The 27,417-nt window shown below is 38.0% G+C and overlaps 1 protein-coding gene across 1 annotated transcript in view; it reads left to right on the top strand.

Moving 5' to 3' along the window:
• The window catches only part of WDR76 (WD repeat domain 76), a 57,592-nt gene that overhangs the window by 2,192 nt on the left and 27,983 nt on the right, over positions 1–27,417 (top strand). The window contains exons 3-7 of the mRNA XM_037151866.2: positions 14,097–14,189; positions 15,574–15,629; positions 25,277–25,403; positions 27,043–27,144; positions 27,242–27,288. Coding sequence (XP_037007761.2) covers positions 14,097–14,189; positions 15,574–15,629; positions 25,277–25,403; positions 27,043–27,144; positions 27,242–27,288 — 425 coding nt within the window. The remainder of the gene's footprint in view (positions 1–14,096; positions 14,190–15,573; positions 15,630–25,276; positions 25,404–27,042; positions 27,145–27,241; positions 27,289–27,417) is intronic.

The following is a 27,417-nucleotide window of genomic DNA, read 5'->3' on the forward strand; positions in this document are numbered from 1 at the left end:
TCAAATTTTAGCCTGTATTAGAATTACCTGGAGGGCTTGTTAAAACTCTATTGCAGGGCTCCACCACCAGTTTCTGATTCAGAAATTTGGGAGCGGGTATAGAATTTACATGCCTAACATAATTTCCTAGAGATACTGATGCTGTTGGTCCTGGACTGCACTTTGAGAACCACTGAATTAGATTATATCTTTGACCCCTTACACTGTAAGATTCTGAGTATATAAGGCTCATATGAAGCAGATTTTAGTTTGATGTAAAGAAATAGAGTCACAGATTAGAACATGAGGCAGTGAGTACTAGAGAGAATCAAGCTAGGGTCCTACATGCTCAGCATACTATTTCTTAGGACAAACTGAAAGATCTCACATCTTTTACAGAACATTTCATTTTCTTCTCTTTCCTTTTATTAATTATCTTTTTGGAGTGAGATAACTAAGCCTTTGTGGTACCATGCTTTAGGAACAGTGTTGATCTATTTATTACTTTATTTTTAGGAATAGTGTTTAGTGTATTAGCTTATTAATCTTACCATTTGCTATATCACAGACAAGCGTTGGCCTTAAAGTCTAGAATCTTAATCTTTTTTATGGGATATTTGCTAAATTTTCTCTCTCAGCTCTTCTATTGAATAAAATTATTTCTTAACAGTTAATTTTTTGAAAAAATTTCAGCAAATTTTAGACTTACAGACTTGCAGAAATATTATAGAGAATTTCCATATATGTTTCACCCAACTTCCTCTTATGTTAATATTGTACATAATCATAGAATATTAATCAAACTAAGAAATTAGCTGTTTATAATACTATTAAATACAGAATTTATAATGATATCACCTATTTTCCACTAAAGTTCTTTTTCTGTTCCAGTATCCAGTCCAGGATCACACAGTGCATTTAGTTGTCATGTCCCTATAGTCTCTTCATATCTTTGACAGCCTTCTTTAGTCTCATGACTGACACTTTTGAGGATTACTGGATAGTCATTTCATATGTCCCTCAGTTTGGGTTTGTCTTCTATGTTCTCATGATTTGATTAAAGCTTTGCAGTTTTGGGAAGGATATCACAGAAATTAGTGTGTCCTCCTTGGTGCATCTGTCAGGGTGTACATGATTTGATATATTTTACTGGTGATGTTGACCTTGATCACTTGGCTAAGGTGGGGGCTGCCAGGATTCTCCAATGTAAACTTACTATTTTTTTCTTTGTAATTACTAAATATTTTGAAGATAACTTCGAGACCATGCAGATACCTGTTTTCTGTCATTAAACATATGTTTTTAAATTGAGATATAATTCACATAAGTAAAATTTACTGTTTAAAAATAGTCAATTCAATGGTTTTTAGTGTACCTGCAAGATTCTGCAACTATTGCCATTATCCAGTTTCAGAACATTGTCTTCTCTCCAAAAAGAAACCCCATACTCATTAGTAGTCCTTACCCACCCCACCTCCTCCCTACCCCAGCCCTGGAAACCACTAATCTGCTTTCTGTGTCTAGATTTGCCTATTCCGGACATGTCATATAAATGGAATCATACATAGCTTTTTGTGTCTAGCTTCTTTCATTTAGCATAATCTTTTCACAGTTCATTCATGTTATAGCATGTATTGGTACTTATTCAAATATTTTAGTGTATGATATGTCATATTTTGTTTATCAGTTGATGGACTTTTGGGTTGTTTTCACTTTTACACTATTATGAATAATGCTTATGTGAGCACTTATGAGATTTTAGGTGAACATGTGTTTTTCATTCTTTTGGATATATACTTAGGAATGATTATTTTTTTGGGTCATATGGTAACTCTTTAACTTTTGGAGGAACTGTCAAACTTTTCCGAACTATCTGTGTCATTTTTACATGCCAACTAGTAATGTATGAGGAGTCCACTTTTTCCATACCCTTACTCATACTTGTTATTGTTGGTCTTTTTTAAAAAAATCAAAAAACCTTTAATTGTAAATAATTTACATTGTAAATAAACAATGTAAAATGTACCATCTTAACCATTAATTTTTTATTGATTTTTATTTTATTTTTAATTTTTAAAAGGTTATTTATTTATTGCTAGAGAGAGAGGAAGGGGGTAGAGAGAGAGAGACAGAGACAGCAATGTGAGGTTTCCCGTTGTGCACCCCCAACCAGGGACCTGGCCTGCAACCCAGGCATGTGTCTGAATTGGGAATTGAACCAGCAGCCCTTTGGTTTGCAGGCCAGCACTCAATCCACTGAGCCACACTGGCCAGGGCTATATTTTGATTTTTAGAGAGAGAGGGGAAGGAAGAAAGAGAAAAACATCAATTTGTTCCATTTATTTATGCATTCATTTGTTGATTCTTGTTTTTTCTTTTTTAATGACCTGGTTAGGGGTGTAACCACAACCTTGGTGTATATAGATGATGCTCTAACCAACTGACCTACCTGTCCAAGGCCTTCATCTTAACCATTTAAAAAAAAAAATCCTCACCCAAGGATATTCTCACTGATCTTTAAAGGGAGGGGGAGGGGGAAGGGGAGAGAGAGAGAGAAGAGAAAGAAACATGGACGTGAGAGAGAAGCGTTGATTGGAAGGCTCTTGTACTTATGCCGATGGGGGATAGAACCGGAACCTAGGTATGCAACCTAGGTATGTACTCTGATTGGGAATTGAACCTGCAACATTTTGGTGTTTGGGACAGTGCTCCAGTCTACTGAGCCACCCAGCCAGGGCAACCATTTTTAAGTGTGCAGTTCAGTAGTGTTGAGTACATTTACATTGTTGTGAGACCAATCTCCAGGACTCTTTTCATTTTGCAAAACTGCAACTCTATACCCATTAAACAATTCTCCATTCCCTGCCTCCTGCCAGCCCCTGGCAAATACCATTCTACTTTCTGTCTCTATGAATTTGATTGCTCTAGGTACCTCATTCAGTGGAATCAGATGATATTTGTGACTGGCTGATTTCATCTAACATAATGTCAATTGTTTTTTTGATTATAGTTATCATAGTGAATGTGAAGTGGTATATTATTGTGGTTTTGATTTGTATTTTCCTAATGACTAATGATGTTGAATATCTTTACATGTGCTTATTGGCCATTTTACATTGGAGAAATATCTATACGAGTTCTTTCTCCATTTACAAAATTCAGATAATTCAGTTTTTTTAAATTGTTCAGTTGTAAGAGTTCTTTTTATGTTCTAGATACTTGACCCTTGTTAGATGCGTCATTTGCAAACATTTTTCTCTCATGTGGATTATCTTTTCACTTTTTATGATAATGTCATTTGACATACAAAAATTTTAATTTTTTTTTAAGATTTTACTTATTTATCTTCAGAGGGGAAGGGAAGGAGAGAAGGAGAGAAATATCAATGTATGGTTGCCTTTCATGCATCCCCTGCTGGGAACTGGCCTACAGGGAACCGGCCTGCAACCTAGGCATGTTCCCTGACTGGGAATTGAACTGCAAATGTCTGGTTCGCAGGCCCGTGCTCAATCCACTGAGCTACACCAGCCAGGGCTATGTTTATTGATTTTTACGGGGTGGGGAGAGAGAAAGAGAAAGAAAAAGAAACACTGATGTGAGTGAGAAACATCAACTGGTAGCCTCCCATATGTGCTTTGACTGGGGATCTAACCTGCAACTTAGGTCCATGCTCTGGTGGGGAATTGAACCCCCAGGCTTTTGGTGTATGCAACAATGCTCTAACCAACTGAGCCACTCCAACCAGGACTTGAGTTGATTTTTGTATATGATATGAAATAGCACTCCAAATTCATACTTTTTTACATGTGGTATTTGTTCCAAAACCATTTGTTGGTAAGACTCTTCTTTCCCATTGAATGATCTTGCTCCCTTGTTGAAAGTAAATTTGTCATAGGCATATAGGTTTATTTTTAATTTTGTTATTTATTTATTTGAAATTTGAAATTTATTTTTAGAGAGTTGGGAGGGAGGGGGAAAGAAGGAGAGAAATACCAATGTGAGAGAGACATTGATCCATTGCCTTTTGCACACGTGCCATGGGAATCCAACCTGTGACCTCTTGCTTTTCAGGAGGATGCCAAAGCAATTGAGCCACACTGGCCAGTTCTATAGGTTTATTTTTAGATGCTCAGTTTTATTCCATTGATTTTTTGGGTTGACTAAAAAGTTTGTTTCTTTCTTTCCATAAGATGGCTCTAATAGCACTTCATTGTCTTTAATTTCATTCAAAACAATTTTGTTAGTCATATTGTGTGACAGCTGTCATATCAGCAACCATTAAAAAAAATCGGTGAATTTTTGTGTGGTCGTTTTAATATTGAAGATGGAAGAAAATACGCAACATTTTCAGCATAGTATGCTTCATTATTTCAAGAAAGGTAAAAATGCAACCAAAACGCCAAAAAAAAAAAATTTGTCCACTGTATGGAGAAGGTGCTATGACTGATTGAATGTGTCAAAAGTGGTTTGTGAAGTTTGGTGCTGGAGATTTCTTGCTGGATTATGCTCCACAGTTAGGTAGAGAAGTTGGTAGCGATCAAATTGAGACATTAATTGAAAACAATCAACATTATACCACACAGGAGATAGCTTACATACTCAGAATATTCAAATCAATGAAGTTATTGGTGAAAATGAAAAAAATGTGCCTTTTATTTTATGGAAAAAAACCATATGGGCTTTTTGGCCAATCTAATATATGTCTATCTTTATGCCATTACCATGGCATAATTACTGTGGCTTTACAGTAAGTTTTGAAATCAGGAATTCTTGAGTTCTACAACTCAACAATTGTCTTTTTCAGTATTGTTTTGGCTATTTTGGAGCCGTTCATTTCCATGTGAATTTTAGAATCAGCTTGTTCATTTCTGCAAAAATGGCATTTAGAATTTTAATAGATATTGCATTGAATTTGTAGGTCAATTTGGTGATTATTGCCATATTAACAATATTAAGTCTTTCAATCTATGAGCATGGGATGTCTTTCCATTTACTTACATTGTCTTTAATTTTTCAATATTTTGTAGTTTTCAGTGTATGAGCCTTGCATTTCTTTGGTTAAGTTTTTTCCAAAGTATATTATTCTTTTGGATGCTATTCTGAGTGGTATTGTTCTCTTAATTTTGATGATTGGTTCATTTCTAGTGTGTAGAAACACAACGATTTTTGTATGTTGAGCTTGTACCTTACAACTTTGCTGAGGTCATTTATTCTAATATTTTTTTTGGTGTCAATTCTTTAGGATTTTAAAAAATGTTTTATTGGTTATGCTATTATAGTCATCCCACTTCCCCCCCTCCATTCCCCTCCACCTTGCACACCCTCTCCCATCCACATTCCCCCCTTTAGTTCATGTCCATGTGTCATAAGTTCTTTAGCTTCTACATTTCCCACACTACTCTTGCCCTCCCCCTGTCTATTTTGTACCTACCATCTATGCTACTTATTCTCCGTTCCTTTTCCCCCTTCTCCTCCTCCCACTCCCCTGTTGCTAACCCTCCATGTGATCCCCATTTCTGTGGTTCTGTTCTTGTTCTAGTTGTTTGCTTAGTTTATTTCTGTTTTAGGTGTGGTTGTTAATAATTGTGAGTTTGCTGTTATTTTACTATACATGTTTTTTATCTTCTTTTTCTTAGATAAGTCCCTTTAACATTTCATAAAATAAGGGCTTGGTGATAGCCCTTCAACTTGGTCTTATCTGAGAAGCACTTTATCTGCCCTTCCATTCTAAATGAGAGCTTTGCTGGATAGAGCAATCTTGGATGTAGGTCTTTGGATTTCATGACTTGGAATACTTCTTTACAGCTCCTTCTTGACTGCAAGGTCTTTTTTGAAAAATCAGCTGACATTCTGATGGGTATTCCTTTGTAGGTAACTGTCCCCTTATCTCTTGCTGCTTCTAGGATTCTCTCCTTCATTTTAATCTTGGCTAATGCAATTATGATGTGCCTTGGTGTGTTCCTCCATGGGTCCACCTTCTTTGGGACTCCCTGAGCTTCCTGGACTTCCTGGAAGTCTATTTCCTTTGCCAGATTGGGGAAGTTCTTTATTATTTGTTCAAATAAGTTTTCTACTCATTGCTCTTCCCCTTCCAGTACCCCTATAATTCAGATGTTGGAATGTTTAAAGATGTCCTGGAGGTTCCTAAGCCTCTCCTCATGGTTTTGAATTCTTGTTTCTTCATTCTTTTCTGTTTGGTTGTTTCTTTCTTCCTTCTGGTCCACTCCATTCATTTGAGTCCCAATTTCCTTCCCATTACTATTGGTTCCCTGTGCATTTCCCTTCATTTCACTTAGTGTAGCCTTCATTTTTTCATCTAATTTGTGACTAAAATCAACCAATTCTGTGAACATCCTGATCACCAGTGCTGTGAACTATGCATCTGATAGGTTGGTTATCTCTTGGTTGCTTAGTTGTATTTGCTGTGGAGATTTGATCTGTTCTTCCATTTGGGCTATTTTTTTTTTTTGTCTTGTTGCGCCTGTTACCTATGAGGGGAGGAGCCTTAGGTGTTCATCAGGGTGGGGCAACCTATGTGGCTAGGTTGTGATGCTGTATGTGGGGGCGGGGTCTGAGAGTGAACAATGGCACTTGCTCCATTCTCAGTGGGATCTCAGTCCCTTCCGCTGCTTTCCCCAAGCAAACTGGGCCTTTCTGGTGCTGATTCCCATGTGGGTGGGCTTGTGTATGTTCTAGGACCCTGTGGGTCTCTCCAATGAACTCTCCTGTGAGGCTGGGAGTCTCTCCCTGTGCCTCACCCCCCACAGGTGTTTTCAGCCGGTGTTTTGAGGCTTTATTTCCCGGTGCTGGGACCCTGGGTTACATGGTCTGTCTTGCTCCCCAGTTTTGCCTGGTTTATCTGCATGCAAGGGTGGGAACACCTGGTTAGCCAAGGGCCTTGTGTGCCATGACCCACTTCCCAATTGCCACCTTGCTGGGTCTGCCAGCCACCAGCCTCCTGAGCACCCAGGGTCTGCTCACTGCTGTCATGTGCGCCAGGGGTGCCTTCCGCGCCTGGTGCCACCACTTTTTGTGTCACAATCCCTCTCCACCCAGCTGCCTGACTCCATTCTTCCTACTGGTCTGGATGAATGTGTCTATCTTTTAACTCCTTTGTTGTCCAATTTCCATACAGTTCAATTTTATGTCAGTTCTGGTTGTTTTGTTTCTAAATTGTTGTTGTTCTTATTTTGGTTGTGCGAGGAGGCACAGTGTGTCTACCTACGCCTCCATCTTGGCCAGAATCCTCTTCTTGGATCCAACTTCTTTGGGGCTCTCTGAGCTGCCTGGACTTCCTGGAAGTCTATTTCCATTGCCAGATTAGGGAAGTTTTTCTTCATTATGTTTTCAAATAAGTTTTCAATTTTTTGCTCTTGTTCTTGTCCTTCTGGTACCCCTATGAATAAGATGTTGGAACATTTAAAGTTGTCCCAGTGGTTCCTAAGCTTCTCATTTTTTTGAAATCTTGTTTCTTCATTCTGTTCTGGGTGAATGTTTCTTTCTTCCTTCTTCTCCAGACCCTTGATTTGAGTCCTGGTTTCCTTCCTGTCATTGTTGGTTCCCTGTATATTTTTTTTTATTTCACTTTTCATAGCCTTTTCTTCTTCCTCTGTTTTGCGACCATACTCAACCATTTCTGTGAGCATCCTGATTACCAGGGTTTTGAACTGTGCATCTGATAGGTTGTCTATCTCTTCATCTCTTAGTTGTATTTTATTCTGGAGCTTTGATATGTTCTTTCATTTGGGCCATATTTCTTTGTCTCAGGTGCACCTGCTAGAGTAGTAAGGTATGGGGCCTTAGGTATTCGCGAGGACGGGGTAATTCATGTGGCTCCGCATGTCTGTGGTTGGGGGAGTGGTCCAAGGCAGAACAGTGGCTCCTGCTCAGTTCTCAGCCCACTTTCAGCCACTTCCCCTGCTACCCACAAGCAAATTGGGCCCTTCTGGTGCTGATGGTGTGGGGTTGTGTACTTTCTAGGACCCTGTGGGTCTCGCCAGTGAACTTTCCAGTGAGGCTGGGAGTTTCTCCTGCTGCCTCAACCCACCCCCCCAGGTTTTTCCAGTCTGAGATTTTGAGGCTGTATTTCCCAGTGCTGGAACCCTGGGTTGCGTGGTCTGTCTGGTTCCCTAGTTGTTCCTCCCAGTTTATTTGAATGGGAATGTGGGACCACTTATGTGTGGGGTCTCTGCCCTCAGGGCCCCCTCTCTGGCTGCCACAGATGAGAATAAGTCTACCAAGACATGATCTGCTTGGGGAGGAAAGGTGGTAGCTGATCTCTCAAAGGAGAATGGCCAAGAGCCTTTTCCTCAATGGGCTTTTATTGGGTTCATTTTCTACAGGAATACAGGTAAAAGCTCATTAATCATTGTCAGGCAGTAAGGACCAAACAATAGATTACATACAAAGAACTAGAGGGCTTATTCTGAATCAGGGTCTGTTAGCTAAAGGGCTACAAAACTTTGGGAAACAAAGTTCCTGCTCGGACCCTTATCATTTAATTGAGAGCATTCTTAGCAAAGCAGGTTTCACAGGGTTTTATGTATTCTTTCTTAGGCCTGATCACCCAGAGAATCTGCCACCCTTTCCAGCACAGGGCTGCACCACCCTCTCATTGTTTCAGGCTTAAGTCAGGCAGGGGAAGTAAGACAGCCAAGAGATTAGGAGACTTCTTGCAGATGGAATGAGGACTCGGGCTATGTCAAAGCCAAGGGACAAGGGTCCATCACCCCCTTTTGCTGTAGTCCCCCAAGTCCTTCCCTGGGGCCTCCCCATGATCACGCCTGTCTTAGGTTGTTCCCCCCTTGCGGAATCTTACCCGTCATTGGCTAACCAATCAAGCATTGGGGGCCAGGCAGGGTGAAGAAAAAGGAGCAGAAACAGTGTCTCCGCCAGGGAGATGAGCTTTGTGTCCTTAGTGGCTTGTGGTCTGAAGGTCACTCACTCAGCCTTAGCCACGTGGGATTACAGCTTCTGAAACCAGTCAGGATGGTTCCCAACACCCCGGCTCTGACAGCCGCTGTCTCACTCACCCCATCCTCCAATTGCTGTCTCGCCGTGATTCCTCTCCACCCTGGCTGACAATTTCCACCCCTCCTACTGGTCTGGCTGAATGTTTTTTCTTTTCTTTTTTTTTTTAATTTTTTTTATTGATTATGCTGTTACAGTTGTTCTATTCCCCCCCTTCATTCCCCTCCACCCTACTCCCCCGTCCCCACCATTACCCCCCCTTTAGTTTATGTCCATGTGTCTCAAGTTCTTTAGATTCTATATTTCCAATGCTATTCTTGCCCCCCCCCATCTATTTTCTATCTACTGTCTATGCTACTTATTTTCTGTACCTTCTCCCCCCTTCTCCTCCTCCCACTCCCCTGTTGCTAACCCTCCTTGAGATCTTCATTTCTATGTTTCCACTCCTGATCTAGCTGTCCTTTTAGTTTGCTTTCGTTTTAGGTGTGGTTGTTACTAACTGTGAGTTTGTTGTCCTTTCACTGTTCATGTTTCTTTAACTTCTTTTTCTTCGATAAGTCCCTTTAACATTTCATATAATAAGGGCTTGGTGATGATGAACTCCTTGAATTTGATCTTATCTGAGAAGCACTTTATCTGCCCTTCCATTCTAAATGAAAGTTTTGCTGGATAGAGCAATCTTGGTTGTAGGTCTTTGGATTTCATGACTTGGAATACCTCTTTCCAGCCTCTTCTTGCCTGTAAGGTCTCTTTTGAGAAATCTGCTGACAGTCTGATGGGGACTCCTTTGTAGGTGACTGTCCCCTTAGCTCTTGCTGCTTCTAGGATTCTCTCCTTCATTTTAATTTTGGCTAATGTAATGATGATGTGCCTTGGTGTGTTCCTTCTTGGGTCCAACTTCTTTGGTACTCTCTGAGCTTCCTGGATTTCCTGGAAGTCTATTTCCTTTGCCAGCTTGGGGAAATTCTCCTTTATTATTTGTTCAAATAAGTTTTCCACTGGCGGCTGTGCCTTTCCCCCTTCTGGTACCCCTATAATTCGGATGTTGGAGCGTTTAAAGATGTCCTGGAGGTTCCTAAGACTCTTCTCATTTCTTTGAATTCTTGCTTCTTGACTCTTTTCTGTTTGGCCATTATTTGCTTTCTTCTGGTCCACTCCATTGATTTGAGTCCCAGTTTCCTTTTCATTGCTATTGGTTTCCTGTGCAATTCCATTCATTTCAATTAGTTTTGCCTTCATATATTTGTCTAATTTGTGGCTATAATCAACCAGTTCTGTGAGGATCCTGATGACCAGTGTTTTAAACTGTGGATCTGAGAGTTTTGCTATTTCTTCATCGCTTAGATATCGGCTCTGGGGCTTTGAGATCTTCTTGAGCCATTTTTGGTCTGTTCTGGCCCTTTAAGTCTGAGGAGCGGAGCCTTGGACTACCAGGTCGCTGGGTTGTGACGTTGTATGTGGGGGGTGTGGTCAGAGCAGGGAAATGGTGGCACCCTCTGCTGTTTCCTGCCGCTGGGTGAGGAGCAGAGGCTTAGGTGGTTCACCTGGGCTGGGCCACTCAGAGTCACTGGGTTATGACTCTGTATGTGGAGGTGGGGTCAGAGCAGGGAAATGGCGGCGCCCTCCCTGCCGCTTGCCGCGGGGACCGGCTGGGTCCTGGTCCAATTGCCTACTCCCTTGCCTGTCCACCCACGCACAAATGCGCGACCACAGTCAACCCACAGCCCTGCTCCCTTGCTGTTTCCCCGCGGTCGCTCGGTCGCTCGCTTGGTCGCTCGCTCGCTCACTAGGTCCAACCCTGTGCCTGGATTCCGCGCGCCTGAGTAGGTCTGACCGAGTTTTCCTGTGCAACCCCGCTCCACCAGCTGCTGGTTTCGCCCCTTACCGGTCAGGCTGAAGAATTTGTTGTTAACAGACTTCCAAAAAGTTCAATTTTCTGTGTTCTGGCTATGTTTTCTGTTGCTAATATTTAGTTGTCTCTAAACTTGGTTGTGTGAGAAGGCACGGTTGATCCACCTATGCCTCCATCTTGGCGGAAGTCCCTGAATGTTTTTTCTTTAAATCCTTGGTTGTTAGACTTCCATGCAGTTCTGGTTATTTTTTGTTTTTAAATTTGTTGTTATTTTTCTTTTGGTTGTGCAAGGAGGCAAAGAGTATCTACCTACACCTCCATCTTAGCTAGAAGTCCACTTTTCTTATTTTTATTTTTATTTTTATTTATTTACTGATTTATTTATTTTTATTTATCTTTAGAGGGAAAGGAGAGAAGGAGAGAAATATTAATGTATGGTTGCCTCTCATGTGTCCCCTCTTGGGAACTGGCCTGCAACCCAGGCATGTGCGCTGACTGGGAATCGAACCACAATCTTCTGGTTCACAGGCCCGTGCTCAATCCACTGAGCTACACCAGCCAGGGCAACTTTTCTTTTTTTTAAACATAGCATCTCTATCTTGTTTTATGATACAGTAACTTCTCAGGTGTTTCTGAAGATAGTGGAGTTTTTATGTTAAGTTTCTGTGTTTATTTTGAGAGTTCATTTTTTCTGATGTTGTTTGCTTGGTCTTTTTCATGTTGCAAGTTTTTGGGTGGGTAATGAATGAGAATAGTTTGAATTACACATACTATTAAAAACTGATGTTTCTTTTTTCTTTCTTTGTCTTTTATAAAATTTTATTTTCAGAGAGATGGGGAGGGAGGGAGAAAGAGAGAGAGAGAAACATCTATTGGTTGCTTCTTGCATGCCCCTAACTCGGGGCCTGGCCCACAACCCAGGCTTGTGCCCTGGTCAGGAATCCAACTGGCAAGCTTTCATTCTGTGGGATGATGCCCAACCTATTAACCTCACCAGTCAGGACAAAAACCTGATTTTTCTAATAAATTTTCTTAATTTTTTTTTTTTGGTGCTAAGTAGAATCATTTAAATTTGTTTTTTTGATCTCAGTATTTAGCATTTTGAAATAGATTCTTAGGAAGACCTTGATCACAAGTGTTGATGTTTTTTTCTAAGAAGCAGTTTTAAAGGCAATGACAAAAATCTTTCACCTTTGCTGCCACTATTATTTTGTATATGTGAGAAAAATTCTTATTTTGGTCAAAGTAATACATGCATATGTGTGTTTAAGTAATATAATTCCACATGTGTATATATACATACACATAGTGGTGATTCCATATGTACACATACACACTGAAACAAATCAAAACAGTCAGTGTTTTCTGCCACATTGCTATTTGTTGTTTCCCAATAGACCTTTTGCACTTTCAGACTTTTTAAAACTTTTTCCCCCTCACATTGTCTATTTACTTTGAAAAAATGAAGATTTATTTCACTTCACACCACAGTTTTTACACACGTGTCCTACATCCCACGCTTTCCCTTCCCATATTCTTAATTAGGTATGGCCCAAGCTTTACCAGAATTGTAAAATTTCTTGCAATATAAAGATTTCTAATGGCTTCATATATATGTATATATATATATATATATATATATATATATATATGTTTGTTTCTTCATTAAATATTTCCTGGGGCCCTTCATCTTACTCCTTTGTGGACCGTTTTATTCTTTCTTGGCTTGCCTTTTGCCATTTTTATTTGAATTTCTTTTATCTTTTGTCCCTACTGTGCCTGACCCTATCTTTCTCTTTCTCTGTTTATTCTTTCATTTGGGTGAAGTGCAGCTTATATTGGGTTGGCCAAAAACTCTGCATGGTTTTTTCATGAAATGAAAGGCACATTTTTCATTTTTACCAATAACTTCATTGATTTGGAAATTTCGAGTATGTTGGCAATCTCCTGCGTGATGTAATGTTGATTGTTCTCAATATCTCGAATTGATTGCTACTAACTTCTCTACCTAACTTTGGAGCATTGTCCAGTGAGAAATCTCCAGCACCAAACTTCACAAACCACTTTTGACAAGTTTCATCAGTCACAGCACCTTCTCCATACAGTGCACAATTTTTTTTTTTTGCTTTTCAGTTGCATTTTTACCTTTCTTGACATAATGAAGCATACTATGCTGAAAATATAGTGTATTTTCTTCCTTCTTCAATATTAAAATGGCTATACAAAAATTCACTAATTTTGATGCTTTTTTCCCCAATGGTTGCTGATATGACAGCTGTCACACAATACGATCTAACAAAATTGTTTTGAATGAAATTAAAGACAACAAAGTGGTACTAGAGCCATCTCATGGAAAGAAACAAATAAGCTTTTTGGTGAACCCAATAATAACTTCCTGAGAAAAGTTGTATTAGAAGTAGTTCCGGAGTCTGAAAAATCTGTCTTTTATATTTGCTTTATGGCTTATTGGATTTAGAATTGTCACTTGAAAATAATTTAATTTTCTTTAGATTTTTAAACATATTGCTCCAATGTCTTCTAGCTTCCTTCAATATTGAGAAGTTAGAGCCATTCTGATTCATGGTTCTTTGTGATTTGTTTCACTCTGCAAGCTTTTAGGATCTTATCTTAGGTGTTAAGAAATTTTGTGATGATATACCTAGCTGCAATCTTTTTTTTTTTGTTCCTTGTGCTGCATACTCACTAGACTCTTTTAATCTGGAAACTCCTATCTTCAGTTTTGAGAAACTTTCTTGTATTGTTTCTCTAGTTATTTTCTGTCCATTTTATCTGCCGCCACCCCCCCCCCCAAACTATTGGATATTGGACCTTCAAAATAGCCTCTCTAGTCATATTGTCTTTTCTGCTCATGTGTTTATTCCTTTTGTTGTTGTTGTTGTTCTTTCTAAATTTCCTTAACACTTTCAGTGAACTGAAAGTTTTCTTACTGAGTTTTCTTGTTTAATGAAAGGATAACTTTGAGTCATAGTGTAATTAATGGCTAGTAAGAAATAATTTGCTGTTAGTTTATACTACTTGACTTCTGATGTCAGACCACTTATTATTTAATTGGGAAGCCATATAGATATCTTGTGATTATCCCACATTCAAACTCTTTCTCTCAATATCTAATAAAGCAAAGATTATGCACTGTTTGTTAAGATATCATGAAATGAATAGAGTAGGTGCAATTTGAAGGAAATTATACATGCAGAGTATTTAACACCTAGTTTTGTGAGGTGCTTTTGCTATGGATTATGTAAAGTAATGGAATCTTTTTGTTGTAATTTCATAGGATGATTTTTCAGGATTGTCACCATATGAGAGGAAGAGACTGAAGAACATATCAGAAAATGCGAATTTTTTTGCTTCACTTCAGTTATCTGAGGTTTGTGTGGAGTTTCTAATGAAAACAAAGATGCCATTCCTTTTGCCAATAGGTCAATAAAATACTCATAGTATCAGGTTTCATAGTGTCAGATGAGGGAGGGTAAAATTAGGAGCAAGTTTTACAGTTAATAGAGATTACTGTATTTTATTGATTCCAAGCCTTTTTTCATTTTAAGATTTTTGAAATCAGCATCTTAAAACTATAGCTGGCAACTACTCCACCCCCTGCCCTTTGGTGCTAAATAAAATAATGATGTCTTTAGAAAGGTTGTCTTAGATTCAAAGAAACAGGGTATAGTCTAAGTGGTTTCTTTAACTAAAGGATAAAGAAGTAGGAGGGATGGGTTGAAGGATGTGTGGTAGATGAAGCAGAAGACAAGCTTTAAAAAATGTTTTTTATTAAATCATAAACTCTATGAATAGTGGGAATATACCTTGTATAGGGAATGTTAAGGATAAATGGCCAGTTGTAAGTTAATGTTTTATGATTATTGTATTAAATGTGTACTTTACATACGTGTGTTTACACTGGGGGAAAACTCCCCCCAAAAGACATCAAACCCTTGGCTTTGTTAAATAATTAATTGAATTCTCCAAATACCAGATTTCCAAATATTCAGTGTGTGTTTGCATCTTGAGGGAAGGGAAGGCAAGTTAATATAACTTTATGTAACTAAATTATATACATGTCATCAATGAAAATTCAGAAATTTAGATAAACTGTCTCTAATTTTGATTTTAATTAACAGAAATTGTGATTTGATTTATTATATAAGTATAATCTAAACTTTTCTAGAAAATATCAAAGTATGATTGCCGTAGTAGAAGTTAAGTCTTTTAATTTGTAACAGTATACTTGATTAAATGTTTAATGTTTAATCATGTAAACTTATTAGCAACCTGGTTCAAGGCATCAGACTGTCAGGGCTTTAGATAGTACTATATAATTTCTTTTATTTATTTTTATTTTATTTTATTCTTTTTAAGGTTTTATTTATTTATTTTTAGACAGAGGGGAGGGAGAGAGAGAGGGGAGTGAAACATCACTGTGTGGTTGCCTCTTGCATGCCCTCTACTGGGGGCCCAGCTGCAACCCAGGCATGCGTCCTGACTGGGAATCAAACTGGCAGTCCTTTGGTTCATAGGCCAGACACTCAATCCACTGAGCCACACCAGCCAGGGCTTATATACCTGCTTTTATTACTGAGAGTATATTTGTCTCCTGTCTACTGCTGAGAGCAGGTATCATATTTTAAGGATCTTCATTTTCTGTATAGATTCTTAGTTTATGTGGATATAGTAGCAGATACTTGATATTTTAAAAGGTAAGCTATGTAGTTGTAAGATAGTATTTTTATGTTTATATGTTTTGTATTTTGCAGTCAGCTGCAAGACTCCGTGAAATGATAACGAAGAGACAGCCTCCTGAATCCAAAAGGTAAAAGATATAATTTACATTGTCAGCTCTGTGATATATTGCTGAGTTGTTTTATAATTTGAAAAAATGGTTCAGCATAGTACAATAAGTAACAGATCAGAAGCTCTGTAATTTAATTTTAATCCATATAGTATTTCTGTGGAAATGCTACTTTTTAATAATTACATTTCTCATCTTCGTCAAAGGAATATAGAGGAAATAGAATCTTATGAGCTAAATTTTATTTTTATTTATTTAAGACTGTTGCTGCTAATGGAGGGAAATCTTTATTTTCTCTAAATTATACTTATTTTTGTGTAGAAAACTATTATTCTTAAAGATTCTACTACTTTCTTCTAATTTTTCTGGTTGTCTTTTTGCTTTTCAATTTTTTTCTTTTCCAGTCCTAGAATAAAGGAAGGAAATTTATATTTATTGAACATCTATAAAATACAATACAATGACCTAAAAATTTTCTCCTGTTTAATCTTATTTAATTCTGATAATAACCAAATGTGGGAGATAACATATTCATTTTGCAGGCTCAAAGATGCAATTTGCTAAAGGTCAAAAAAACTCAAAAGTGGAAGCTTCAGGATTTGAAGTTCAGGATTCCTTAGCTTAAGTTCTATTTAATGCATTTTAGCAATGCTTATGTATAAATAAACTAAAAATCTTGGCATTATTAGATCATTTGTTTAGTGCTAATGCTAATGAAATATAGTATCACTTTAGTTGGTTTGATTTTAATACAGGTCATTTGGCTTCAGAAAAGCTAAACTTAATCATGGCCATATATTTGTGAGTGTGAAATGTTAGAAGAGGAACATCATTAACACCCTGCAAAGCAATAGTACTGGTTATGTTGCCAGCTGATTCATAGCTTTACATTTGCATATTTTTTATTAGTAAAGATTGGTAATATGTTCCCAAATTTCTCTTTCGGCAGTTTTGTCATTGTTGTTTGAACATCACTGAGTGCACTTTCACAAACCTAGGTGGTATAGCCTATTACTGCAATTGTATGTGCTATACTTTTATACCCTGGCAGCACAGCAGGTTTGTTTACAAGCACCACAACAAACCCGTAATTGTAGCATAAGCCATGACTCAAGACTTTTCTTTTTTTAATGCAAACGCCTGCTGTATGCTTTGACTGCCTAGGCATCCACTCCAAATAAGCATTCATTTCAAAGAGGCTTTTGGCTTCAAGGAAGGCTATCTAGAATAGACACATCGCCAGCCATTAGATAAGGAGCCAGGCCATCTCTCCACACTAAAGTGGTTTCAGAGATCTTGGTTGACTGTGATAACTAACCATTTGGGATACTTGTTGTTTTTTGTTTTTTGCCTCTTCTGGTGCATTAAATTCCCACTCTTTTGTTTTAAATTCACCAATAAAGAGTAAGCCCATAAAACCCTTAGCTGAAACAGCAGAGCCCTAGGCTCTTGTTCTCTCTACACTTGACCTGGCTGTGTGCCCTGGGCAGGCGTTCAAGGCTCCAGGGCCTGTAAGTAATAAACTCCTTTTTTTCTCTAGAGTCTCCTAATGGTTATTGCTGAAGAGCCTTTTGTAATTATAGTTTGAGTAGGTCTACTTATAAAGTTGGTTTAGAAAGGGGAGATGTCTGGGAAGCTCACTGGGGTCCATGTGAGTACCCCAGGCATTTCTAGTTGATAGCAATCAGTGGACTGGGACAGGACACAAGGCAGTAATGCCTTGTGCTTTAATTTTATTATTGCTATGATGTCACTAAACTAGGTGATAGGAGTTTTTCAGCTTCATGAAAATCTTATGGGACCACTGGGTAGGTATTAGTATCAAGTTGGCAGAATGGAAGTTGTATAACATAAAGGAAAGAGCATCACTTTTGAAATTTGGCAAACTTGATTTCAAGTTTTTTTTTTTAATTTAAAAATTCTTTTATTTGTTGATTTTAGAGAGAGGAAGAAAGAGTGAGAGAAAGAGAGAGGAATATCCATTTGTTGTTCCACCCTTTAATACATTCTTTGGTTGATTTTGTGTGTGCCTTACAGGGGATAGAACCTGAAACCTTGGTCTACAGAGACAATTTTAAGTTTTATCAGCTTATAGCTGTGGTACATATATTTATATCTTTGTTTTAAAATTGATTTATGTAGTTTAGTTGGTTGGAACATTGTCTCATAAACTGACAGTTTGCAGGTTTGATTCCCAAGAGCCTAGGTTACCAGTTTGATGCCCAATTACTTACTGACTGATGTTTCTCTCTCACATCAATGATTCTCTCTCTCTCTTGTCCCCTGTCTAAAATCAATGAACATGTCCTTGAGTGAGGATAAAAAAAATTCACTCACGTTGATGTGTATAGCTTTATTTTATTAATTTCTGCTGCTGTATGAGTGTACTATGGTTTATTCTACTGTCGATGGACGATTGAGTTGTTTCCAGATTTTCATTATTATGAAGAGTGCTGCTCTGAACATCCTTAAGTCCTTGGGCATGCTTATGTATGAGAGTTTCTCTAGAAATGGGATTTTCTCAGAATATCATATATTAACCACAGTTTTTATTTTATTTATTTTCTAAAACAATTTTAGTTATTTATTTTTAGAGATAGGGAAAGGGAGAGAGGAAGAGGGGGAGAGAAACATCAATGTGTGGTTGCCTTGTGAGTGCCCCCTACTGGGGACCTGTCCCACAGCCCAGGCATGTGCTCCGACTGGGAAGTGAACCAGCAACCCTTGGGTTTGCAGGCCAATACCCAATCTACTGAGCATACCAGCCAAGGCTTAACCATAGTTTTTAAAACAGTTTGAGAACCCAAATTATTTTCTATGCTGAGGCTTTTATTTTAAAGGTTTAGTGAAGTATTGAATGCTTAGGACAGTTTCTAGCATATTCTTTTTTAAAAAAATATTGACACTATTACAGATGTCTCCATTTGTTCCCTGTTTGCTCACCTCCACCCCATCTTCCCTCTATTGGTAACCACTGTTTTCTTTGTTTATGAGTTACGCATGTGTATTCTTTGGCTAAATCTTCACCTTCTTTCATCCTGTCTCCTCTCCCTATTACTAATTATTCTGAACTAATATCAGCTGAAGTTGAGATTTTTTTTTTACCATATCAGTGTTTATTTATTTTTTAAACATTTTTTATTGTTGTTCAAGTATAGTTTCCTGCCTTTTCCCCTACTACTCTGCACCACCCCATCCCTCCCCACCACCCCAGCCCTCCCCTGTTTCCGCCCTGCCCTTGTTATTGTCCAGGTGTCCTTTATAATTGTTCCTGCAATCCCTTCAGAGATTTTCTTTAAAAAGATTTTATCTATTTACTTTTAGAGGGAGGGGAAGGGAGAGAGAAAGAGAAAGAGAGGGAGAGAAACATCAGTGTGTGGTTGCCCCTCACCCACTCCTTACTGAGGACCTGGCCTGCAACCCAGGCATGTGCCCTGACTGGGAGTCAACCTGGCAACCCCTTGCTTCACAGTCTGGTGCTCAATCCACTGAGCCATACCAGCCAGGGCATGAAGTTGAAATTTTTGTATGAGAGTTTTGAAAGTAATTTCAGAGGCTTTTCTTTCCCCCCAAAATTTTAATGAACTGCATTCTTTTTAAAGACTTAATAGTTTGTAGTAGTTCTGGCCAAGATGGAGGCATAGGTAGAAATGCTGAACTTCCTCGCACAACCGAAAGAAGGATAACAACCAATTTAAAAACAAAAAATAACCAGAACTGCCAGAAAATCAAGCTGCATGGGACTCCAACAACCAAGGAGATAAGCAAACATACATCCAGACTGATAGGAGGGGCTAAGATGGGCATCCGGGTGGGGGGGAAGCACAGCAAGGCAGAGGACTGTGTGGGTGAGGTGGTGGCTGGCTGACCAGGCAGTCCCACGTTTGTGTGCAGATAAGCTGGGAGGAACAATGGGGGAGCAAGACAGACTGTGAAATGCAGGGTTTCAGTGTGAGAAACTAAAGACTCAAAATCTCTGGCTCTAAAATCCTGGTTGCAAAAGCAGGAGAAACTCCCAGTCTCAAAGGAGAGTCCATTGGAGAGGCCCATGGGATCCAGGAATGTACACAAACCCATCCACCTGGGAAACTGCACCTGAAAGGGAACAGTGCACTTCTTGGAAGTGAAGGAAGTGATGGAAAGTGGGGCGAGAGCTGAGCAAGCAGTATTGTTCCCTATCTGACCCCTCCCTCACAGACAGTGCCACAACACAGCAAAGATGGTTTTGCCCCCACCCATGGATACCTAAGATTCTGCCTTTTATAAGTAACAGGTGCACCGAGACAAAGAAATATAGCACAAATGAAAGAACAGATCAAAACTCCAGAAAAAAAAGTAAGTGACAGAGATAGCCAACCTATCAGATGCACAGTTCAAAACCCTGGTAATCAGGGTGCTCACAGAACTGGTTGAGTATGGTCACAAAATAGAGAAAGAAGTGAAGGCTATGAAAAGTGAAATAAAGGAAAATATACAGGGAACCAATAGTGACAGGAAGGAAACTGGGACTCATATCAATGGTCTGGAGAAGGAAGAAAGAAACATTCACTCAGAACAGAATGAAGAAACAAGAATTCAAAAAAATGAGGAGGGGCTTAGGAACCACTGGGACAACTTTAAATGTTCCAACATCTTATTCATAGGGGTACCAGAAGGACAAGAACAAAAAATTGAAAACATAATGAAGGAAAACTTCCCTAATCTGGCAGAGGAAATAGACTTCTAGGAAGTCCAGGCAGCTCAGAGTCCCAAAGAAGTTGGACCCAAGGAAGCACACACCAAAGCACATCATAATTACATTAGCCAAGATTAAAGATAAGGAGAGAATCTTAAGAGCAGCAAGAGAAAAGAAATCATTACCTACAAAGGAGTTCTCATAAGATTATTACCTGATTTCTCAAAAGCAACATTACAGGCAAGGAGGGGCTGGAAAGAAGTATTCCAAGTCATGAAAGGCAAGAACTTACATCCAAGATTACTCTATATAGCAAAACTATTCTTTTAGAATGGAAGGGCAGATAAAGAGCTTCTTGGATAAGGTCAAGTTAAAGGAATTCATTTGTATCAAGCCCTTCTTATTTGAAGTGTTAAAGGGACTTTTCTAAGAAATAGAAGATCAGCTCTGGCTGCTGTAGCTCAGTGGATTGAGCATGGGCCTGCGAACCAGAGGATTGAGGTTCGATTCCCAGTCAGAGCACATGCCTGGGTTGCAGGCCAGTTCCCAGCAGGGGATGCATGAGAGGCAACCATACATTGATATTTCTCTCCCTCTCTCCTTTCCTCCCCTCTAAAGATAAATTAATAAAATCTTCTAAAAAATAGAAGATAAAAAATTATGAACAGTAAAATGGCAACAGACAACAGCTGAACCTAAAAAACAAAAATAAAAACTAAGCAAACAACTAGAATAGGAACTGAATCACATAAATGGAGATCACATTATCAGTGGGGAGGGGGAAGGAGACAATGGGGAGAAACAGTATAGGGAATAAGAGGCATAATTGGTAGGCATAAAATAGGTAGGGGGAGGTTAAGAAAAATATAGGAGATGGAGAAGCCAAAGAACTTCTTTGTGCAACCCATGGACATGAAGGAAGGTTGAGGGGGATGTTGGAAATAGGGGGCACAGGACAGAGGGGGATAAAGGGAGGAAAAAATTGGGACAACTGTAAGAGCCTAATCAATAAAATATACTTTAAAAATAGAAAATAAAGACTTAATAGTTTAGGTTCACAGGGCAAAGAATTTTAGGTTGGTGTGTTGGGATTTTTATTTTCCTCAACACTAAGTATTTCAGTCCACTCTTCTTGCTTGCATGGTTTCTGAGAAGATGGGTATAATTTTTATCTTTGTTGCTCAATAGGTAAGGTCTTTTTTTCTTCTGGCTTCTGTCAAGATTTTTTCTTTATCTTTGATTTTCTGTATTTTGGAAATGAATTGCCTAGGTTTAGAATTATTTGACATTTATCCTGCTTGATGTTCTCTGAGTTTTCTGGATCTGTATTTTTATATCTGACTTTAATTTGGTAAACTTAGTTATTTTTATTTCACCTTTTCCTACTGTTCCTTTCTCCTCTTCTTCTGGTATTCCCATTGTGCATATATTACATCATTTGTAGTTATCCCACAGTCCTTGGATATTTTGTTCTGTTCTTTTTCAGTCTTTTTTTTCTCCTTGCTTTTCAGTTTTGGAGGTTCCTATTGAGATATCTTCAAGATCAGAGATTCTTTCCTCAACCATGTCCACTATATAAATAAGTCTATCAAAGGCATTCTTCATTTCTATTACAGTGTTTTTTATCTCTAGCATTTCATTTTTGGTTCATTCTTAGGATTTACATCTCTCTGCTTACATTGCTCATCTTTTTATTTATTTTTTAAAAACAGTTTTTTTTAAAGATTTTATTTATTTATTTTTAGAGCAAGGGGAAAGGAGGGAGAGGAACTCAGATGTGCAAGGGATACATCAATTGGTTGCCTCTTGCATGCCCCCAACTTGGGACCTGACCCACAATTCAGGCATGTGCCCTGACTGGGAATCGGACCAGTGACCTTTAGGTTCACAGGTCGGCACTCAGTCCACTGAGCCACACCTGCTAGGGCCTCATCTCCTTATATGGTGTTTATTCTGTTCACCAGAGCCCTTAGCAAATTAATAATAGTTTTAAATTCATGGTCTGATAATTCCAACATTCCTGCCATATCTGGTTTTGAGGCTTGTTCTCTTTCTTCAAATTGTTTTTACCTTTGAGTGTGCCTTGGAATTTTTTCTTTTCTTTTCTTTTTTTTTTTGCACTAGAGTAGAATTTTTTAAAAAATATTTTATTTATTTATTTATCTTTAGAGGGGAAGGAGAGAGGGAGAAACATCAGTGTATGGTTGCCTTTCATGCGCCCCCTGCTGGGAACTGGCCTGCAGGGAACTGGCCTGCAACCCAGGCATGTGCCCTGACTGGGAATCGAACTGCGATTGTCTGGTTCGCAGGCCTGTGCTCAATCCACTGAGCTACACCAGCCAGGGCTGGAATTTTTCTTGATAGTCGGATATGAGGTATTGGGGAAAAGGAACTGTTGTAACTAATGTGGTGGTAAGGTGTGGGGGGAGGGAAGCATTCTGTAGTTCTTGATTAGGTCTCAGTCTTTTAGTGAGCTTGTGTCTCTGGACTGTGAACTTCAGTGTTTTAGTTTTCACCTCTCCTCTTAGGTGGGAGAAGATGGCAAGGGTGTGCTGAAGGTGGGTATTTCCTTTCCTCAAAGTTGGTTAGGGTCTGATCATACTCTACAGGTTAGACTCAGGTTAACTACTTGCTCCTCACATCAATTCTTGTTAAGAACAATGCTCTGGTATACTTCAAATGGTTCCTTTCCCCTTACTGCTGTGAGAATGAGGGGATTTTTCTTTGATATTTACTGTGAGGACCTGTTCGAGCTCCTGGAAGTAAGACTCACAGAATTGTGGGGATGAATCTCCACTGAAGTTTTTCTTTAAAGACTTAATATTTTTCAGAACAGTTTGAGCTTCACAATAAAATTTAGAGGAAAGTACAGTTCCCACATATCCCTGTCCCCACACATGCATTGCCTCTCACATTATCAGGATCATTCACCAGACTGGCACATTGGTACCTAGGATGAACCTATATTTACACATCATAATCACCCAAAGTCCATTGTTTAACTTAGTGATCATTTTTGTTATTGTGCCAGTCAAGTTTGTATAGATGTGTAATGACATATATCCATCTTTATAATATACAGATTATTTTCACTCCCCCTGCATCCTCTGTGCTCTGCCTATTTTTTTTATTGTCTCCATAATTTTGCCATTTCTGGAATGTCATATATTTGGGATCATACACTATGCAGCCTTTTCAGATTGGCTGGCTTCTTTATCTTAGTGATATGCATTTAAGATTCCTTCATGTATTTTTATGGCTTGATAGCTTATTCCTTTTTAGTACTGAATAATATTTCATTGTCTGGATGTACCACAGTTTATCCATTCATCTATTGAAGAACACCTTAATTGTTTCCCAGGTTTGGCTGTTATAAACAAAGCTGCTATAAACATCCATGCACAGATTTTGTGTAGCTTATTCTGGAGTTTTTAACTCTCAGACTTAACCTACACAGAGCCTCTAGCAATCGGTCAGTTACAGGTCAGGTTTTCCTGGTGGTTCAGGCGCTGGTTTACATGGTGGTTTTTTTTTTTTTTTTTTGAGTCTCTGCTCCAGTAAGCCATGCCTCTTGTATTTGTCTGTATGGCTCTCCAATATTGGGATCAGTGGTTTTCACTGTGTCCTTGTCACTCTTATGGGTCCTAGAAAAGTTCTTGATTTTTCAGTTTGTTCAGCTTGTTACTTAATGAGATAGAGTTGTGACTTAGAAGCTCTCTACAGATGGAGTCAAAAACTAGAAGTTCTCAACTACTTTTCAAAAATGAAAAATAGTGCATAAAAAAGTAGGGTATATACAGCGTATGTATATAGACGGTAGGGTAAAAGTAGGTTTATAGTTGTTCACATGGAAAATAATACAATAACTAATAAATAATACAAGAATAAACTTTGTTTTGCATACTCACATTTGTAAATCTGTTTTGCTCCACCCTGTATATGATTTATTTATTTATTTATTTATTTATTTATTTATTTCTCATGCAAGGACATTTCCATTGATTTCTGTAGAGAGAGGGAGAGATTGAGAGAAAGATCGAGAGAAACGTCAGTGTGAGAGAGAAACATCGGTTGGTTGCCTCCTGTGTATGCCCCAACTGGGGACTGAACCTATAACCCAGGCAGGCCCTGACCAGGAATCAGCTGGCAACCATTTGGTGCATGGAATGATACTGAACATTCCAACCAACTGCGCCATTTTGCCAGGACATGTATATGATTTTTGAAAAGTAAACTATATGAAAAGGAATACAATGAAGCATTTAAGTCTCTTTCCCATCTTTGACTGTAGTTTGCCAGGGCTCCTCCCTAGAGGAAACCAGTCTTAGTAGTTTCACGTATATTCTTTCATAGGTAGTCTCAGCATGCACAAATGTACGTGTATATGTAACCTTTTTTAAAAAAATAAATAAGTGCCCTGGCTGGTATGCTCAGCGGTTTGAGTGCGGGCCTGCGAACTAAGGGATCGTGGTTCAATTCCCAGTTAGGGCACATGCCTGGGTTGCAGGCCAGTTCCCAGTGGGGGACACATGAGAGGCAACCATACATTGAAATTTCTCTCCCTCTCTTCTTTTCTTCCCCTCTAAAGATAAATGAATAAAATCTTTTAAAAATAAATAAATAAACAGGTCCCTTTTTTTGCTTAAGAGTTCATTTTATATCCACTTACAATCTTTCATTCTTTTTTATAGCTGCAAATTGTTCTATTAGATATGTATGTCATTATTTAACATCTCTCATTTCCCCATGATGAACATTTATATTTCTAGACTTTTAGTTAAATCAGTATATACCTATGTACATACATCTTTGCAATGTGTGACTATATCCATGAAATATGTTCCTAGGAGTTATTTCCTTAATATTAGTAAATATGTATAACTGTATCCATGACTATACCCATGAAATACATTCCTAGAAGTTATTTCCTTATATTAGTAAATACATATAACTGTTTTATGAGTATAAGATGAGTTTTTCCCCACTTCTTTAGAAAGAAGCCTAAGAAGAGAGAAAATGGGACTGGATGTAGAAGATCAATGCGATTACAAAATGTAGATCCTTCAGGAGTTTCATTACCAGAAATTGCAACCCAGCCAACAGTAGTAGAAGATGAAAATGTAAGAAAGTGCAAATATAATATTCCAACTCAATAAAATACTGAAAATTTTGAAGTGTTCGAAACTAGACTAAAAGGTTATTAAATTATGTTGAAATTGTACTTTATTAATTTAATACTTGACTGTTATATGGTTTAATACTGTGATTTTCAACCAGTGTGTCACAAGAATTTTTAAAACATGCAACACCTGACTAATTTAGTTAGGTACATTGACCTCTTTTCACTTTGATTGTCAAATAAAATGACAACAAGCAACACAACAATAGCCATCTAGTGTGAATGAATCAAAATTATACTTTTTTTTTGTCAGTTTGGTAAAAAATATATTTTTTGGTGTGCTGCAAAATATTAGTAGTTTATGTGTGCCATGAGATGAAAAAGGTTGAAAATTGCTGGTTTAATGAGTAAGATTTCTAAGTCATTAAGACAGGGTTGGATTCTGTATTCCTGCAGATTTACCTACTGTGGGATTTGGGTAAATTACTTAACCTTTCCAAATTCTGGCTTCCCCATTTTTTTGTATGGCAACAATAGTAGAAATCTCAATGGGGAGTTGTGAGGGTTAAATGAAATAGTTTCTATAAAGATCCTTACATTGTATAATATTAAGGTCTTAGTAAGCAATCAATAAATGGTAGTTATTAATGTTATTAGTAATAATATGTGTTAATGATGGATTTTTTTGCTGTAGTTTAATTTTATAATGGATTTTTTGAGTGGTAAGAGTCTTATTTACCAAATTTATTGTCTAAGATTATATTTTTTATCAAGAGTACCTACTGTTTTTAATTTTTTTTTAAGATTTTATTTATTTATCTTTAGAGGGGAAGAAAAGAAGAGAGGGAGAGAAATTTCAATGTATGGTTGCCTCTCCTGCATCCCCTGCTGGGAACTGGGAATCGAACCTCGATCCTTTAGTTCACAAGCCTGCACTCAGCCAGGGCTGTTTTTAATATTTTATATTTAAATGTTTAATTATAAATCAGGCAATAATTAGGCTGGTGTTTTGGAAGCTAATGCAAATTAAGGTGCAATGGGAAGAGTAGCTTTCAAATTTTTTGAAGCCTTCACCCATGATAAGAAATCTATTTACATTGAACTTATTACGCAAACACATACACACATGCACACACACAACTAAAGCAAAACTTGTGAAATGATACTTACCTTTACTATACATGATACACTTCTGTATTTTGTATTCTTTTTTCATTCACTAAAACACATTGCTGGTTGTGGTATATTTAAGTGATTTCACAACCCTGAGTTACAATCTCTGATTTTAAAAACAGTGCTATAGGATAATAATTTTGATTATGAAATTAAACTATCTGAATTAATTCTCAGCAACTTCAGTTGTTGGCAGTATAACTATGGATAAGTTAATTTCTCTAAGTTTCATCCCAGCGTTTTTAAAATGTGGTATGTCATTTATGGGATTTCTGGGAGGATTAAATGAGATAATACATTTTATTACAAGGATAGGTGGTGTTCATTCATTGAACAACTATTTTTGAATGCTAATGGTGTGTCACCCTTCTTGGTATTGAAAGTAAAATAGTGAAAAACCTCAAGTGTACTTTGTAGGGCAGGAAGACAGTCAACTCTTTTATCTGTTTTTCTTTTTTTCATAACAGCCTTTGTTACCTCCTGGGCCTTTAGAAATGACTCCTGAAAATCGAGATGATAACAGTGAACTATTTAAAGGATTTCTACAGACCTGGGCAGAAGCTAGCAAGGTATCATTTGGGAGGGATTTTAGCTTTTAGAATCATCCGTTAATGAAATTTTAGTACATATCTTAACTTAGTACTTTGGTCTCTCCCATTGTTTCAGACAAGTAGTAGTAAGAACACTGAGAAGAAATTGTCTAGCATTAAAAGGTGAGTTAAAATTCCTTGCCTCTATTTACATTTTCTAAGACCTTTACATTATAAAGACTGTAAAATAGGAAATTTTGTAAATGAGGTGTAAAAACTACCTATAATATTTTTACCCAAACAAGTGTTGTT

This window comes from Artibeus jamaicensis, unplaced genomic scaffold (assembly GCF_021234435.1).
Source record: "Artibeus jamaicensis isolate MK-2021 breed Jamaican fruit bat unplaced genomic scaffold, CSHL_Jam_final contig_1132, whole genome shotgun sequence".
Taxonomy (NCBI): domain Eukaryota; kingdom Metazoa; phylum Chordata; class Mammalia; order Chiroptera; family Phyllostomidae; genus Artibeus; species Artibeus jamaicensis.